The 13,134-nt window shown below is 45.5% G+C and overlaps 1 protein-coding gene across 7 annotated transcripts in view; it reads left to right on the top strand.

The window, feature by feature from the left end:
* Positions 1 to 8,063, top strand: part of LOC102512548 (rab5 GDP/GTP exchange factor) — a 94,083-nt gene extending 86,020 nt beyond the window's left edge. For all 7 annotated transcript variants that reach the window (XM_032460341.1, XM_032460340.1, XM_032460338.1 and 4 more), the window contains 5 exons: positions 272 to 557; positions 1,948 to 2,098; positions 2,987 to 3,170; positions 4,632 to 4,775; positions 5,348 to 8,063. In XM_032460341.1, coding sequence (XP_032316232.1) covers positions 272 to 557; positions 1,948 to 2,098; positions 2,987 to 3,170; positions 4,632 to 4,775; positions 5,348 to 5,368 — 786 coding nt within the window. In that variant the 3' untranslated portion in view covers positions 5,369 to 8,063. The remainder of the gene's footprint in view (positions 1 to 271; positions 558 to 1,947; positions 2,099 to 2,986; positions 3,171 to 4,631; positions 4,776 to 5,347) is intronic.
* The last annotated feature ends 5,071 nt before the right edge of the window (positions 8,064 to 13,134 follow it).

Below are 13,134 nucleotides of genomic sequence, written 5' to 3'. Positions count from 1 at the left end.
GTTTATTTAATATCTCATGCCAGTGAAGAGTTCAGCATTAGCTATGAATGTGAGAGTGGCTTGGAAAACCACACTGTTATGCCAGTGCAAGAGGCTGACGGCTGTAGTGTCATCGTTACTTTATTTATTTAGTATCATTGTTATTTTAAATGATTGACTCAGAGGTGTAGTTTCCCTGTCATGTGATGCCCACGGAGATTCATGATATGTCGTCTCAGTGGCGGCACTTTCGGACGGCTCACACTTGTTTCTCTCTTTTGTTTTACCGAAGGATTGGAATACTTTTCTGCTGCGGTTTAATGATTTGGACTTGTGTGTATCAGAGAATGAAACATTAAAGCATCTCACCAATGACACCACAACTCCGGAGAGCACAATGACCAGCGGCCAGGCCAGAACATCCACCCAGTCCCCTCAGTCCCTGGACGACTCAGGCCCGGTTAACATCTCAGTTGCAATCACCCTGACCCTGGACCCACTCAAACCCTTCGGAGGGTACTCTCGAAATGTCACCCATCTGTACTCGACTATCTTAGGACATCAGATTGGACTCTCAGGTATGTGAGTGTTAGCCAGTTTCCTTTCAGACTTTCTCAGGCAACAGCTGCTACAAGATGGAATATTAGAGTAAATGTTTCTACTCATCAGACTATTTTTTATTTTTTGCACGTGTCTTCCCTTTTGTTGAGTTTGAACTAAATGAAGTCAAGTAGGAACTATTTCTGTTACATCTTAATAAAGTGCTTGGTATGCAGTAGGCTCTCGATAAAAGCCTGTAAGAGTGGGAGACTGGGAAGAAACTATAAGGCCTATTTATGGTCTTAATATTTAAAAACACAGAATTTTTATTCTGGTTTATCATGTTGGAATTTTTAATACATACAACAAATATTGCTATTGGTCTTAAAATTTTTTGAATTCCCACCATTAGTTCAGCACTGGGCTAAGTATTGAGAACTAGAAAAAGACAGATCTGGTCTCTTGCCTTTGGAATTTTGAGATTATGAGAGACAAGCATAATGTAAGTTAGTATTTATGGAGCACTTAACAGTGGTTCCTGGCACAAAGGAAATGCTATATAAATACTTGTTAAATTATATTAAAAATAAACACCTATTTGACATTGAGCACTGCCTTTTGACTAGTAAATAACCCATGACAGACTAAATGATTCAGGAGAAGACTGAGAAAGTAGTGGAAACTGGAATAATCAGGAAAGGCTTTATGCCAGAGGCCTGGGCCTTGGAAGAATGATCTTTGGTTCTTTGGTCACCAAGAGCCTTTTAAAGTCCTTAAAGGAACCTGGGTGTGCCTGTCAGCCTCATATTGGCTGTTTCAGATGAAATATTCCCGTGTAAGAAGGAAGGGCGACATCTGGGTTTTTCATGTAGTGAGTGGACCTTCTGCTGTGGTGTTAGAATATCTTGGTGGTCACTTAAGCCTCATCACTCAGTAGTCCCATGACCTTTCTTAAGTCTGTTTGACCCTTTGATCCTCTGTCTGCTCGTCTGTAAGAGGGTAACAGTAATACTTCTTTGGTTATGTTCATGGGATAGTGGTACATTTCAAGTGAAGTAATACATATAAAAGCAGTTTGAAAATGGTAAGAGTTCTGTACAGATGCTAAGACGAGGGTGATGACTTACCCAGCCTGCAGCCTTCCATCTCAGGCATGGCTGGACCCTTGCTTGGCATGTCCCGGCTTTGGCTGAAAGCGGCCCCTCTCCGTTTGCCATGTTGTGGCTCTGCCAGATGAGCAGGCCTCAAAGTCCGGCTCGGAACTGCTGCTGTTCCTGGAATCCCACAGAGGCAGGTGTCTTACTTCGTTGGGCTGATTGTTGGTTGATTCTTGGATGGGTTTGATTTCAGGACTCATTCAGATCCCAGAGAATAATACATATATGAACTCTCGTTTCATTTACCCCCAGACTGATTTCTCTTTCACAGGCAGGGAAGCCCACGAGGAGATGAACGTTACTTTTACCCTGCCTTCAGCTTGGAGCTCGGACGACTGTGCCCTTCACGGGCACTGTGAGCAGGTGGTGTTCTCAGCCTGCATGACCCTCACAGCCAACCCAGGGGTCTTCCCCGTCACCGTGTAAGTGGCTTCCTGAACCTGGTGGGTGCGTGTGAGCAGCTCCATTTACCATGAGTAGCACTCGGATGCTTTGGAGCAGATTCTCAGGGTGGCCTGTGTTGTGTTACTTTGTAGAGTTGTCATTCCTGGGACCTGTCTCTCGGATATTCTAAAGGGAGAACTCTGCATATAAATATCAGAGGGTTAGTGTGTTGACTGGTCTTAAAAATACACGGTGGTTATTGCATGTTTGAGGCCGCCGAATTTGAACCTTATTTGCCATGAAACAGTTACTGTTTCTGAAACTTCTGCTTCCTAGCTTTTGAGCAGCTGTCGGTGTTATTGATTAGCTTGTGGCTTTTCTTGCCTCTCCCTTCTCTGTAAAGGAGATGCTGATCTGTAAATACATGAAATACACAAGATACAGCCTATTTAAAAGAGTTCTTTGGGAATCCTTTTAAAATAATTATCCTGGGATTTATCTAGGATGAGATCAGGTAAGTTAAACATGATTTACTGTTGGTTGTAGTGTGCAATGGAGAAGTTTGTATGTTAAACTTCCAGTTGTGACCAGGAGTTCAGATAATCTGAGAAAATGGTCTGAAAAGGAGCAAGTCCTTCTCTGGCTGCATCCTATGGGAGAGGACTGTGAGTCGAATTCTGAAAACTCTAACACCCAGGCTCCTAAGAGTCAGATGCCTATTTCTTATTCTGTTATGTGTTTATTAAATTGAGAAGAAAAAAAAAATCACTGAACAAAATTATGTTTATCTCAAAAAACCATGTGTATCTCCTGTTCCTCCTTTCCACACATGTGGCTCTGCTCAGTGCTCTGCCAGTGCCTGTGAGGGGGACGCAGTAAATGTCTCGGGCCACTGAGCACGTGTCTTGCCCCCTCTCCTCCTGCAGACAGCCACCACACTGTGTTCCCGACACCTACAGCAACGCCACGCTCTGGTACAAGATCTTCACAACTGCCAGAGATGCCAACACAAAATATGCGCAAGACTACAATCCTTTCTGGTGTTACAAGGGGGCCATTGGAAAAGTCTATCATGCTCTAAACCCGAAGCTTACAGTTATCGTTCCAGACGTAAGTGAGAAAAATCGTGTGTGTGTGTGTGTGTGTGTGTGTGTGTGAACTGTTAGAGCAGGCCCTGTTTAGCTCCTCAGGTTAGCTTAGCCGCTGCCTTGCTAGGTGTCCAGCTGCGTTGGGAGACCAGGTGGACAGTGGAGACTTTGAAAAACACGCCACCCACCCATCTGGTTAAGAAAACTCTGCTTCTGTTCGTTTTCTGCTTTGTGCACTAGCAGTTGTCTCCTGAGCGCTGCTGCGTGCCTAAGCCGTAGGGGCTGCTCGAGAGGCCGCTTCAGCTTACTCATCCCACGGCTCTCCCTGAAGGTGATTTGCTTGGTTTCAATATGAGCAGTGAACAGTTCGGTATGTAGAAAAGCAGAGGTAAAGGTCGGTATTTAGAAAAGGAGAGGTAAATAGGAGATGACTCTGGCTAGATATTGATGGCTGGATGGGATTTTACTTCACAAGGAGGAAAGCGGCGGAAGGTGCTGCGCCCTGGACGAGCGTGGGATTTGCTGGCTTAGCTTGCCGCTCAGACTGGAGCTCACTTTTAACAGACTGCACTGAGTTTTTGTAAATGCCCTTTTCTTCTGTTAGTATATGCTAGGTGGATTTCTTTTCTATTTGCCAGGTCCTTTTTCCTTTTCTTATGTCTCATTTTTATCAAGCTGTGGAAGTTGGTATCCTGGGGGCCTGCAGGACCGAGCAGTGAAGATCAGGTTGGATGGTGGCTGGTGGGTAGGGGCCAGGTTCCAGAAGGCCCTTTGTGCCTCACTGAAGCATATAGATGTTCTCGGAGGAGGCAGTCGCTTTCTGCGTTGGGGCTGCAGGGAGTTTGTCAAGCAGTGTGTTAGGAAGACTGGCCTGCCCACATGCGTATAAAGTGGGACACGGCCTGAGGCCTAGGGATGTGAGAAGGAGCAGGCTTGGCTGGGATCTCAGCAGCTGGCAGGGCTTGGTGGGAGATTAGAGAGGCGTGAGTCAGGGACGACCTCCATGTTTCCAGCTAGGGGCCTGTTAATGTGGGAAAAGGTTGAAGGAAGGAAGTTGCTTCTGGGGAGTGAAGAGCTGAGGCCTTCCCAGTGGTTGAGCAGCACAGAGCTTGGCCCACAGGCACTGGCTTTCGGCCTTGTAACCGGAGGGCTGCTGAGGGGGAGGATGTTAAGAGAAGATTAGGGGTTAAAGTCTTGGTCCCTGGGGCCTTCTCAGGGCCAGGGGATCTGGGCGGTGTTGGGGGGACAGGAGCCAGGGCAGAGGACCAACCGCTTTAGGAAGGTGGGTGGTGTGGGGAACACTGTGCCTTCACTTAATGAGATCCAGCTTGAATAGTTTAGGAGACAGAAGGAGAACCTCCTGTTCCAGTGTGAGAATTACGGCTGAAGCAAGTCTGGAATGTGTGAACCTGGTTTCCAGCAACCCAGCATTAAAATCTCTCAGTAACTCAGTGCAGATGTTTCTGGTTTATTCTCTGTTTAGGATGACCGTTCATTAATAAACTTGCACCTCATGCACACCAGTTACTTCCTCTTCGTGATGGTGATAACAATGTTTTGCTATGCGGTTATCAAAGGCAGACCCAGCAAACTGCGTCAGAGCAATCCGGAATTTTGTCCTGAGAAGGTGAGCAGTGGGCGGGGTCTGGCCCAGCATTCCCCCGGGACCTCTGCCTACGGAAAGCCCCACCTAGTCAAAGCCCCCCTAGTCGTGTCCCCTTTGTTGCGGGTGGCACCTTTCCTCCAGTGAGATTAGTCCTTGTCTTTTTCTCAGTAGTCTCCCCTCAGCCTCAATTATGGTGTTGCATTTTCATACACCCAAGCCTTAGCTGGGAAGGGTGCCGACTGTGGGGAGTGCTCTCAGATCCCCACCAGAGAGCAGCTGACCTGGAGGGCCCCTCTCCTCCCCCTCTTGTCACCTCGAGAGGTCAGCTCACAGAATGCCGATCAAACTTCATATCTCAGCATGGTGGTTCCACTAGATCGGCTGCTGCTTGCAGGAGACTTTAGATTTCTGTTTGTCCCCTCCTGGATGAGTTTTCCTTTCTTAGGGATGTAATGATACCCCTGCCTGCTACATGCAGGTGGTGAGGCTCCCTGGGCAGAGGCTGGGTGGGGAGCAGAGCCCAGTAAGAGAGCGGGTGGGGCCGGTTCCCTGGGCTTTGCTGCGTGACTGGGTTGCCTCTGGCTCTCCTCCAGGTGGCTTTGGCTGATGCCTAAATCCCACGACTGCCGTTTCCTGAGACCGAGAGAACCATAATCATTGCCTGCTGAACCCAGCCTGGGCCTGGACACTCTGTGAATACATTATCTTGCAACGTTGGGTTATTCCAGCCAAAGACATTTCAAGTGCCTGTAACTGATTTGTATATATTTATAAAAATCTATTCAGAAATTGGTCCATTGATGCACGTGCTTTGCACTGGGTGCAGCCGGAACCCGCAGCCTCACCTGTGGACTTGGCTGGATGAGTCCGGTAGCACCTGGGAGGATTTGTGGTCTTGCTGTCGGAGCGGGCTGTGCTGTCTTTGCCCAGGTCCCAGGGGTGTTTCATTGCCGGTGGGGTTGAGGTTTGCTTAGGTTCTTGTTTTAGCCCGACACGTACAGATGTTCGGAACAGTCTGCACCTTTGATATGATACTGCATTTCCGAAGCCACCAATCCATTTTGTGGATTTTGTGTGTCTGTGGCTTAATAATCATAGTAACAACAACAATGCCCTTTTCTCCATTTTGCTTGCAAGGAAACATACCTATCTTCCTAAGTTGGTTTTTGTTTTCCTTTGAAGAAAAAATAGTCACATTTTACTACTACTCTAGTTAGGACAGACTTGTGCTTTTATCTTGAGTAAAAAGTTATATATTTAAAAGTCACCTACATGGTAAAGATCTAAGTTTCATTTTCTACATGGACAGTGAGGAACTTGGTCTTGTTTGAGTTGAGTTGGCACATAATGTTCTGCTTTCTTTTTCTTCTTTGTTTTCCCTTCCCTCCATGATAAAAGTTAAAACAGATTCCTCACCCAAAAGGGCTTAAAAATGAATTAACAGATGGCTCTAGAGTAGAGTGAAAATTAGCTGCTCTGTTTTCAGGTGGCAGCATGGGAAGCAAGAAAGATGATTTGGTCTAATCTTTGTGGAAGGGTTTCTTGTTTTCTTTGAAGAGGGAGTGGATTTTCTTTCCTGTTTTTTTTTTTTTTTTTTTTTGTGGCATTCATTTTTATGCAGTTGTCATATTCTTAGAAGAAAATGGCAACTAGTAGATCAGTGTAACATTAAGAAAGTGATGCCTGTGAAATCGGAAGGAAAGCAATTCTGATTTGCCATTTATCAGGAACACCAAAAGCGTTTCTTTCTTAGAACATGTTGATGATCTAATTCCTTTATCCCTTTTTCCTTCCAAGCCATCTTCATTTTAAAACAATTGTGCATTTTTTCCAGTCCTTTCTTGTTACTTGTATTCTTAACCATTTTTCTTTAATAGCTTTTTGCCTTAACAACTCACCATCATTAACAATTTCTGTGTTCTCCCAAGCAGTGTTATGGCTGAAGGGCAATTAAAATCTTGAGCATGACTGTCAGCACTTCTTCCCCTTAACTCCAGGTCTGTGGTCTGTTATAAATTAGAACCAGTCCTGCAGTCTAAAATATACTGGCCTAGAACATCTTCTCCCAGGCATTCTTGAATGGAAAATAATTGAGGGCTTTTCCTGAAGATTATTAAAATAATCATCATAGTAACTTGATATGTTAATATTCCTTTTTTTCCTTTTAGTACATTTCAAGCACAGTAATCATACTTGTCTATCCAGTTTTTTTATGATAGGAGTTGCTTACATGATGCATGGCTAACCTGTTTTCTCTTTAGCGACGCTGAGACACTTTTGAGATAAGATTGAGAAAGAGCTGTTTGGCTTGGCCTTGAGAAACATCAGTATCACTAAGACCAGCAACAGATTTTAGATTAAGCTGCTACTGAATTAATAAAATCCAATGAAGTAGAGTTACAGGAATAGATTTATAACTGATAGAGTAATAGAAAAGGAAGACAGGTGAAAAAAGTCAGTTTCACTGGTTTCTTCAACCCAACTTGTTGCTAACGTTAGTCATCCTTGTTTTAATTACAGGGATGGAAATGTGTAGCCAGGGGAGGAGGGACACTGTTAGGCATGAGGAAAGAAGGTGCCAAAAATACCTGGACAGTATGACTTGTCATGAGGCCAGGACACACACTGAAATCCAGCATTCTCCCTAGCAGGTAACTCTCAAAGGTCTCATGGAAACCCCGAGTCCGTAGGTGTGCGGAGGAAGGCTGGGCAGGAGTGGAGGCCGTGGGGCTTGGGTGAAGAGTCTAGTAACTGAGGAGACTTCTGCTGGAGCGCAGACGTTCAGGGAGCCTGTTCCTACCTGGGCACGTACCGGCAGGCCTGGTCCTCCGCTGTCTCTGCCGGGGGGCCTCCGGTTTACAAGAGCGTCACAGACAGGGCCTGTCTGCCACTCGGGGGCGACCCGCGCAGGAGCACCGGCTCGTCCTCAGGCATCTTGGACTGGCGTCCAGTAAAGGTCAGCAACTTAACTATTCCAATGGTTGTTTCAGATCATATTGATCTCTTTCCTTTTTCCTTTCGTCCTTTCACTGTATGACTTGAATCAGTTTTGATTCTATTTGTAAGTTTTTCTCGTCATTAGGAACCTGCCGTTTCTGTTGCATTTTCTTGGGCAGTGTGTAGGGATTCGGCATCCTGGGTTTCCAGCCCTCCTGCGGGCGCTGCGGGGTCACGAGGGCCGGAGGGTCCATCTCACTTAGCGCTGCATGACGGTCGGGAGCAGGTCTGTCACGGCACTCACCCCCAGATTAGTTTTCTGTGTTTGAAATATGTGCATATGTGCTTTACAGAATAAAACTTCTGAATTTAGTTGCAGTGTCTTGGTTTCCTCCTGTGTGTTGGGTGTTTTCTAAGGGAAGCATATCCACAATAAGTAACTGAGGGTGTTTTGCAGGCTGTTCTTTCCAAGTGTCCCCTGTTGTCAGGAGGAGAGTGGGCCTCACCCATCACGTGGGTCTCCTCCCCAAGGGCACAGAACCTCTTACAGTGTATTGGACCCCAAGGACTCACAGACCTGACCCAGCCCTTTCCCAGAAGGAGTGAATAACACAAACCAGTAGGAGCATTTGACTAGGCATGGGGGTTTAAAGACACCTGATTCAGTCACAGAAACCCTCCCGGTGCACTCGGCCTGTGTCCCCAGAGGCCGGCTCTGATGTCTCCCGTGACAGCCCCCGCGTGGGCTTGGCTTCCTGGGGCAGGAAATGCACCCTCAGCAGTTATTTGTCGTTACTTATAAAGGGCAGTCATGTTCACGAACGTGAATTCTTCCCTTTCCCAGCGGCAGGGGCTTTGTGCACCTTCCCTCGCTCCCTCCCCAGTAGGTGCGGGCAGCCGGCTCAGTCTCTGGGATGTTCTGGGACTGGCACCTTAACGGGCTGTGCTTCTGCCTCCTCCCCTTCTTCCTTCCTTCTCTCTCTCTGGCGGGTCGAGCACTCTCCTCAGCACCCTCTGCGCCATTCGCGCCCCCTCTGTGTCCTTGGAGATTGGTGTGTGGTGTTTCCTCTCCATCTTGGCGCAGAAGCCCTTGGAGAGTAAGCTCGCATCTCCCTTCTCTCCCCTCTGTGTAAAATCAGACGCAGACCAAGTCCTTAAGTCAGCATAGAGACAGTGCCACATAATTATGTCGCTGTCCTGCTGGGCGTGCTGGGCCTTGAGGTTCCTCAGCCTCACACACAGTCCTCGTGGGATCCAGGAGAAGCGGAGTGAATGCACGGACCAGAGGTGCGCTGTGGGGTCTAGTCAAGCTCGACGTGAACTTGCCTGCCTTCCTGAACAAACTTCTCTACCATCTGAGGGAGCCTGTCTCTTTTTCCTCGTAAGACCCAGACTCCTTATACCATGCTGCTTGCTGATTATGGATTAACTAGAGTGGTTTGACCATTGCAAGAGCAGAGGGCAAGTAAACAGTGCCTTGTTCAAGGGGAAAAGGGGGTCGAGTTTTCCTTTTGATATCATTCACCCTCTTTATTCTTACTCACTCAGTAACAAGCTTTTCTGGGGTTCCTTTTAAATGCCATCACGGTTCTAGGAACTAGACATCCAGCAGTGTGTAGACAGAATGCTTGCCCTCTTGGTACTTCCTTCTAGTCGGGGGGATGGTCCATAAACACAGAAGCACATTTATAATCTAACAACAGATACTGATGAGATGAAGAGGGTTACCGGGATAGAGGATGGTGGCTGGGATACCTCATTTGGTGGTGGGGGAGCTGGTCACAGAAGGCATCTTGGAAGAGGTGTGATTTGAAGGTGGACACCAAAGGGGAAGTTCTGGACCAGGGCACTCCACGCAGAGGGCAGGGCTGGGGTTCTAGTGCACCTGGGCTGTACCCCAGGGACCTCGGCTTATTATGGGGGTGGAGAATGGGAGTCCTACAGAGATTTGTCTTCCCACCTGAGAACAAGATTCCTCCAGGCTGTTGCCAGAGCGGCCCCACAGGGGTGGCAGGCCAGAGGCTGTGCAGGGAGATGCCACAACCACCGTCTGGTCCACAATAGGAGATTAAGATGGTGGAGTAGGAGGACGAAAGCTCACCTACCCCCTTAGACACGTCAAGAATACATCTACAGGTGGAGCACTTCTCCCAGAAAACAAACTGGAGACTGGCAGCAAGACTGACACAGCCAGGAAAAGCCTGGCTGAAAATGTCCTGGACCTGAAGAAGGAAACAGATCGAGGTACAGGAAGGACAGAGCACAGCGCCACCAAGTGGCCTTTCTACCAGGTTTGCGCTTCTGAGAGCATTTACAGCTACATCCTAGAGAGGAATTTCAGGAGAACAAGCGTCCCAAGGGACCTGGCTTTTTTTTTTTTTTTTAACTTTTTTTTTTTTTTTTTTTTTTTTGCGGGGGCGGGTAATTAGGTTTATTTATTCACTTAGTTTTTATTTTTTTAAATGAAAGAAACGGGGCTTGAACCCAGGACTTTGTGCATGCTAAGCACTCTACCACTGAGCCACACCCTCCCCTCTCAGACATGGCCTTTTATGAGCTAGTCTTGGAGGTCACTCCTGCCATTCTCCGTTGACTGCAGCTGTGACAGACCTGCCCACCTCTCCCTGGAAGGAGTGCCGGAGAATGTGGGGCCATGTTCTAAGACCACCACACTCGTTTATTTTCTGTCTCCTTTCTGAGGGCAGGGCCTTTCAGTTTTGTTTTCCACCGTATCCCTTGTTGGCACACAAAGAAACATTTGCTGATGAATGCTGTATAATGATCATGTTGAGAAAGTGTTATTTTATTCCTAGTTTTAAAATTTTTCTTAAGAAAACTCAAATGGTGGGAGCATCTTCTCAAATGTCTCTGGTGGACCAGATGGCCCAGCCACCTCACCTTTTTCTTAATTTATATGCTGTACTCAGAGCCTCTCTCCCCATAGCCCCTGCTGTTTCCACCTTTACCACTTCCCAGCACCGTGGTCGTGATGGAAACTGTAAGCTATTTAAGACGCCCTTGGTCTTGACAAGGAACAGGTGTAACGTATGCGTTCCCAGGACCAAGCGGCACGTGTGGGGCTGCAGTGCGCAGTGGGTGAAGGGCCCTTGGGTTGGCAATGCCTCTGTCTCTTCCCAACGATGCCGCCCATTCAACCCAAATGCTGGAGCATGACGTCCTGGGGCCCATAGGTTAACAGCTCAGAGGCCTTCTGGGCTGAAAATGTCTCCTACCATGATGGTCCACCTTGATTCTTACTGCATCCTGGTCCCTTTGGCCAAGACCCTGAGCTGCTCCATGTACCCTGGCACCTTGTTCTGAGCAGAGCAAGAATCTGCCATTTGGCGGTAGCCAGGCCTTGGTGGACGACCACACGTTACTTCACTTCGGGAATGCCTCTCTGCCGTTGTGTGCCGTCTTGTTTGGATGGCAAATCCAAGTCACCCATCCTTCTGCTACAGAAACTAGGGCATTTTCCTCAGTAGATAATGCCAAATGGTTTTCTAAGGTGGCTTTATCAATCTACATTCCCACCAGCAGTGTATCAGAGTTCCCCTTGCTCCACATTCTCTCCAGCATTTAGAATTGTGTTTTAGCCACTCTAGCGGTTGTGTTTATTGGCCATTTGGGTATTCCTTGTTTTGAAAAGAGTCTGTTTTAATATTTTGCCCTTTTTAAAATTAGGTTGTTTGTATTTGTCTCATTTTAAAAAATATCTATTGTGGGATACAAGTCATTTTTTTCAGGTAATATATTGCAAATATCTTCTGCTTTGTGACTTGCATTTTCAATCTCTTCATGGTGTAGTTTGAAAAGCACTTAGGTTGTTTTCATATCTCGGCCATTGCAAACAATGTTGCAGTGAACATAGAGGCATGTATGTCTTTTCAAATTAGTGTTTTCAAATTCTTGAGATAAATGCACACAAGTGGGACAGCTGAGTCATATGGTGGTTCTATTACTAATTTGTTGATGAGTCTCCATGCTGTTTTCCATAGTGGCCACACCATATTACAAAGGGGTCCTTGTGCACTGCTGGTAGTCCCACCAGCACTGTGTGAGGGTTCTTTTTTATCCACATCCTCACCGACACTTATTTCTTGCCTTTTTGATAATAGCCATTCTAACAGTCAGGTGGTATCTCCTTGTGGTTTTGATTTGCATTTCCTTAATTAGTGATGTTGAACATCTCATGTGCCTCTTGGCCATCCATGTCTTCTTTGGGAAAATATCTATTTAGCTCCTCTACCCATTTTAAAATCAGATTTTTGTTGTTCTGGTTGAGTTGTATGAGTACTTTGTATCTTTTGGATATTAACCCCTTATCAGATACATGATTTGCAAATATCTTCCCCCATTTGGTAGGTTTTCTTTTCATTTTATTGATGGTTTCCTTTGCTGTACAGAAGCTTTTCTAGAAGGAATTTGCTAAGACCGATGTCAAAGAGGGTACTGCTTCTGTTTTCTTTTAGGAGTTTTATGGGTTCATGTCTTATACTCGAGTCTTTAACCCATTTTGAGTTGATTTTTGTGTGTGAGAGAGTGGTCTACTTACTTTTTTTTTTTTTTTTTTAACTCTGGCTGTCCAGTTTTCCCAATATCATTTATTGAAGAAATTATCCTTTCTTCATTGTAAGTTTTTTCCTCATTTGTCATAAATTAATTGTTCATATGTGGTTGGGTTTATTTCTGGGCTCTTTATTATGTTCCATTGATCTATGTATCTGGTTTTCTGCCATGATATTGGCAGAAAATCATGGCATGGTTTTGATTATCACGGCTTTGTAAGATAGTTTGAAATCAGGGAGTGTAATACCTCCAGCTTTGTTCTTTTTTTTTTTTTTTTTTCCAGGACTGCTTTGGCTATTCAGGGTCTTTTTGTGGTTCCATATACATTTTGTAATTTTCTGTTCTATTTGTGTGAAAAATGTCCTTGGGCTTTTGATAGGGAATGCACTGGAAATAGAGCAGACCATCTGGAAGAGAGAATTAGTGAGCTCAAAGATTGAAGTCTTGAAATGATGTAAGCAGAAGAGGAAAGGGAAATAATATATTTAAAAATGAAGAAATTCTACAAGAGCTATCTGACTCTTTTAGGGAAGGCAACATCAGCGTAATGGGTATTCCAGAAGGAGAAGAGAGAAGGGAGCAGAGAGTTTATTTAAAGAAATAATAGCTAAAAATATGAAAACGAATATATGTATGTATTTGCATGACTGGGGTATTGTGCTGTACACCAGAGATAGATACTGTAATTGACTGTACTTCAATAAAAATACATTTTAAAAATTAAAAAAAAAAATAGCTGAGAACTTCCCAAACTTAGGGAAGAAACTCGATATACAAGTTCATGAAGCTAAGAGAATATCCAATTACTTCAATGCAAAAGGCCTTTTTCAAGGCACATTACAATTGTCAAAAGACAATGACAAAGAATTTTCAA

Source organism: Camelus ferus, chromosome 18 (genome assembly GCF_009834535.1).
Source record: "Camelus ferus isolate YT-003-E chromosome 18, BCGSAC_Cfer_1.0, whole genome shotgun sequence".
Classification (NCBI taxonomy): domain Eukaryota; kingdom Metazoa; phylum Chordata; class Mammalia; order Artiodactyla; family Camelidae; genus Camelus; species Camelus ferus.
This window is presented reverse-complemented; position numbering and strand designations above follow the sequence as displayed.